General features: G+C 54.6%; 1 protein-coding gene across 1 annotated transcript; it reads left to right on the forward strand.

Annotated features, from left to right (window-relative positions):
- The first annotated feature begins 520 nt into the window (after positions 1 to 520).
- On the forward strand, positions 521 to 1,474 carry LOC135325544 (olfactory receptor 14A16-like). The gene has a single exon (XM_064503660.1). The coding sequence runs from the start codon at positions 521 to 523 to the stop codon at positions 1,472 to 1,474; it is 954 nt and encodes a 317-aa protein (XP_064359730.1).
- Positions 1,475 to 5,094: the final 3,620 nt, after the last annotated feature.

Here is a 5,094-nt window from a genome sequence, read left to right on the forward strand (position 1 = left end):
TAATAGACAGACCAGCTGTCCTCACGCTGCAACAAGGGACAGTGAATCCGTTTTTCTCGGGACTCATAGTAGAAATGCCAAGGATTTCTACCTTTGAGGAACAGTCCCCGGGGGTGACAAGGGCATCTCAAAGAAAATAAAAAATCCCTGAAACTCTGTTCCTCAAACATCGTTCTTTAGAATTCACAGTAAAGATGCTGAAAAGCACTTCTATGTGACAAGTGTATTTCAGCTGACAGAAATGGTGAATGTCAGAGCTAGTCACCCCCATTCCCCTGTGCCCACTGCTGCACAGCAGGACTGACTCCTCTGCAGCCCACGGGCAGAGGCCCCTGCTCCTCACAGCAGCACACTCAGCCAGTGCAAAGTGGAGCCCAAGCAAGGGAGCTGCACAAAGATGCTCTCAGTAAAGACAGCGGCAATGTGGGGGGTTGTATGAGAACTGCAACAATTTGAGTTTTTCTTGCTTGAAGATTCTCTTCTAACTTCTCAATGTATTTTCTCCTTTGGACAGTACCCCATGCCTGGAGAGAACAAAACGTCCAGCAGCAGCTCCCTGAATGAGTTCCTTCTCCGGGCGTTTGCAAACACACGGGAGCTGCAGCTCTTGCACTTCTCGCTCTTCCTGGGCATCTACCTGGCTGCCCTTCTGGGCAACAGCCTCATCATCACAGCTGTAGCCTGTGACCATCACCTCCACACCCCCATGTACTTCTTCCTCCTCAACCTCTCCCTCCTCGACCTCGGGTTCATCTCCACCACTCTCCCCAAATCCATGGCCAATTCCCTGTGGGACACCAGAGTCATTTCCTACTCAGGATGTGCTGCTCAGGTCTTTTTCTTCTTTTTCTTAATTTCAGCAGAGTATTGTCTCCTCACTGTCATGGCCTATGACCGCTTTATTGCCATCTGCAAACCACTGCACTACAGCACACTCATGGGCAGCAGAGCTTGTGTCAAAATGGCAGTAGCTGCCTGGGCCAGTGGTTTTCTCTATGCTGTACTTCACACTGCTAACACATTTTCAATACCACTCTGCCAAGGCAATGCCCTGGACCAGTTCTTCTGTGAAGTGCCCCAGATCCTCAAGCTCTCCTGCCCAGACTACTACCTCAGGGAACTTGGGTTTATTGTATTTAGTGCCTGCTTAGTCTTTGGGTGTTTCCTTTTCATTGTGCTGTCCTACGTGCAGATCTTCACGGCCGTGCTGAGGATCCCCTCTGAGCAGGGCCGGCACAAAGCCTTTTCCATGTGCCTCCCGCACCTGTCTGTGGTCTCTGTGTTTGTCAGCACTATCATATTTGCCTACTTGAACCCCTCCTCCCTCTCCTCCCCAGCTCTGAATCTGGTGGTGGCTGTTCTGTACTCAGTGGTGCCTCCAGCAGTGAACCCCCTCATCTACAGCATGAGGAACAAGGAGCTCAAGGAGGCACTGAGGAAACTGATTCAGCTGGTACTGTTTCAGCAGGAATAAGCTGCCCATCCCTCTTCACAAGTGATTTCCAGTTCGTCTCAGACAACTCTTATGCTTTGGGCAGTCCCTCTGTGATAATCACGTTTGGGCAGAAGTGCCGGAATTCCTAGCAGGAACCCAGTCTATCTGACCCAGAGGCCTTCTGTGAATGTGTCTATCACTATGCCAGAGCTGGCCTCTCTCTAATAAAAGGGGATTTCCTCGGTGCAGTGCTTGAAGATTGGGCTCTCCTTCCAAAGCTGAAGTCAAAAATGTGCTCAAGGGCTTTCACCCTGAAAGGGACTGTTCCTTTTCTGGGGCTCTGCATGGGCTCAAGGTGATGAGCTCAAGGGGTGATGTGTTAGGAAATGAGGGCTGGGTTCATTTCTCACTTGTGGGCGCCCATTGTTCCTGGAGGTGCTGAATGGTCAAGCAGTATCTCCCGTATGACAGGACTGGGGACAGATGTCTGTCATTCTCGAAGGGAGTTTGGAGCCCCCAGGAGAGCACAGGGCATCTCCAAGGGCACCACCTGGGCAGTGAATGGAGCTTCTCAAAATCAGGTGGAGTCACCCAAAGGTGAAAGGATAAACCAATGAATGTCCAGACTAGTGAGAGCTCTGCAATCCAACGAGAGGCAGCGGGGACCCTGCAGGCACAGGAAGGGAGCCTGGAGAGTGGTTCAGGTCACCTTCAATCCAAAACCATGGGCTATATTTAATGACACAGCTGAACACAGCCTGAGGCATTTGAAATGCCCTGAGACTGCGCAGGACATCATCCATGGCCACAGACCCCTTGGTAGGGGCTTGTCAGGTGCACTGATGCCCATGCGGCTGGGTCTGCTTCCCACCCTGACCACCATGGCCAGTGTGGAGTCACCTCGTGGCCCTGCTGCCCCACAGCCACTCGCTCTGCAGAGCAGCACCGCCAGCTCGGGCCCCGCAGGGAGCACAGGGGAGGGTCCAGGAATGGCTGAGCAGGCCAGCACCCTTGCACGGACACACTCACCTGGGGAAAGGCTCTCCAGAGAGCAGGGATATGCCACCCCCGCGCTGCCCCATCTCCCGTCCCCTCTCCCCACACTGCAGGGACCAGCGGTGCAGCAGGAGCTGGCACAGCCCCACAGCCGCTGCCCGGCCCTGGCCCTCCCCACCTCCCCCACCAAACATGGCACCCATCTTCAAGAAGGACAAGAAAGAGGATCCAGGGAAGGAGCTGGGGCTTGTGGTGGACATCAAGTTGACAAGAAGTCAGCAGGGTGCTCTTGTAGCAAGGACAGCCACCGTTTTTCCGGGTTGTATTAGCAAGAGTGCAGGCAGCAGGGCAAGTGCAGTGGGACACACAAAATATCCTGGCAGCCTCAACCAAGGAGGAGCAAAATAAAGAAAGAGCAGAACTCACAGACTACCCATGTTGGAGAGAGTGGTATGCTCAGTGAGTGCCCAGGTACTGCAAGCACTTTAAAACAGTCAGAAAAAGGCATTTCTGCCAGTGGCCAAGTGGCTGGATGTCCCAGACTTGCTCACGGGAGACTTCTGGTTTACTCTACCTCTAATAGCATGGCCAGGATGATGATTTTGTAGTGATAGAACATGACTTTGCTAATCTAACTTAACCCAAGATTAAAGCCTCGTGCTCAAGCACACCAGTGAGGGGAAAAGAAGCCCCAAAACCGCTTTCCATTGCCTCCAGTGGCTGCAAGATGGAGCCTGATTCTAGTCTGAAAAAGAAAGCATTAGGACTGAATGTCCTGAGGGGGACTGTAAACTACCTGATGCCTTTTGTGCTCTTCAGTGATGTTTCCTCTGGTCCCACCTCAGTCTACACTGAACTGTATTTTTCCCCTTGCCTAATAGATCCCGACTGTGAGGAAAGAGCCGAGTCCAGGCCACTGCCACGCTGATGATCTGGGCAGCCTGGGGAGCCCACTGAGAAAGTAAATGTGTGCACAAGACCTCACAGCACAGGCCTGGAAAAAGCAAGCGGCAGTGACCCTCGCAAGGTGCCAAGGAGCCCAACCCTGAGCCACGAGGCTGGATATGGCTTCCTCTGCTCATGCCGTGGGCTCAGGACACACCTCACAGAGTCAGATAAATTTCTGTGGGAGAGGCAGAGGAAGAAAGTAGAAATGAACCAAAAGAGGGGGAATGCAGGCCAGGAGTCCCACCAGTAAACATCTCCAAGTACAGGTGGATTCACCCCCTCTCTGGCAAGGCCATTTCTTCCATGACCAGCAGCACCTGCGGGAAGGAGGGTTTTTCCTGACACCCCTTGTGGGATGGAGGGCAGCAGGATTTGAGGGACCTCTTCCAGCCAGGGACAAGTTTCTGGGCACTCAGGCAAAGATTTCAGCCTGGGACCTTAAAGTGTAGGGTGGCTGAAGACTGTGAGATGCCTCCAATGTGTGGCTCACAAGGGACCTGAGTCACATCACAGCCACCACTGAGACACCCTCAGAAGCAGATCCCGTAACGTGCGGCCTGAGCAAGACCTGCAGTATTTCCCAGCCTTTCTCTGTGCACATAAAGCTTTTGTTTTAGCCCCTCAGCACTGGGGAGCAGTCTCGGCTCCTGGAGTGGCAGGGAAGGCACCAGTGACTGCCAGCCCTGCTGCTACACCCAGAATTTCATTGTGTTGAACTAAACCAAGTCCCCCAGATGTTCCCTGCAGCCGGCTGGATGGGCACAGATGGGACCTGTCCCTTCCTGTTCCTCTCAAGCATGTTGTTTGAGGAAGTGCTGGAAGAACAGGCCTGGAGGGATCCTCATGGCCCTGCACTGCCTGGGGCTGTGATAACTGATCATCTCCCTCCTGCAGACAATTCCTGGGCCAGGTGCTTGAGGACAAGCAGCCAGCGGTGCTTATGGGAGTCCCCCAGGAGCATGCCCTCTGGGTGGGCAAGGAGACCTCAGGCTCATCACCCTGTTGGAGACCAGCTGGCCACTCAGAGGACTTGGAGTAGGAGGGACCGGTCCCACGACTCGTGAGGTGAAGGTGTTGACGTGTGCCTGGGGCCAGGACACTGCTACCTCCTAGGCCCTCTCCCAGCTCCTGGGAAGCCAGTGCAGGAGCAAGCAAATCCTGGAGAACAGCCTTTCCCACATTCCTGGATGCCAATGGCAGGGTCACCTATGTGTGAGAACGTGAGAGGCCAGCAGCAGGGACACGGCTGGGGTGTCATAGGGGGTCCTGGGGCCCTTTCAGGCCAGTGACTTTCAGGCGGGCCTTTTGGAAAATCCTAGGCACATGTGATTCAAACTGCACACGCCAACAGCTGGAAGGCCTGGCAGCAGCCGTCTCGGGGCATGGTCTTAGTGTTGACAGCCACAGGAGCCACTGGGTAACCTTCAAGAGGTTGTGCTTACGCTGGAGACGTGTTTAGAAGAGAGAGCCCTTCTTTGCTGGACCTGCTGCTGTTCTGTGCCCGAAAAAGTCCGGCTAGGGCCCTGGCCCTGATGCTGTGAGGCAGGGCGGAAGATGGGCCTGCACCCGTGGCCCGGGGCCACGATCTGGTGCCCAGAACAACTGAGCTCGCCCCTCCCCTCCAGTACCCCCACCTCCACCTGCCAGCAGGTCACTGCTGCCCAGCTGCTGGCACTGTGCCCAGCTCTGCCAAGCTCCACGGCTGCTGGTGGAGC

This window comes from Dromaius novaehollandiae, unplaced genomic scaffold, assembly GCF_036370855.1.
Source record: "Dromaius novaehollandiae isolate bDroNov1 unplaced genomic scaffold, bDroNov1.hap1 HAP1_SCAFFOLD_31, whole genome shotgun sequence".
NCBI lineage: Eukaryota > Metazoa > Chordata > Aves > Casuariiformes > Dromaiidae > Dromaius > Dromaius novaehollandiae.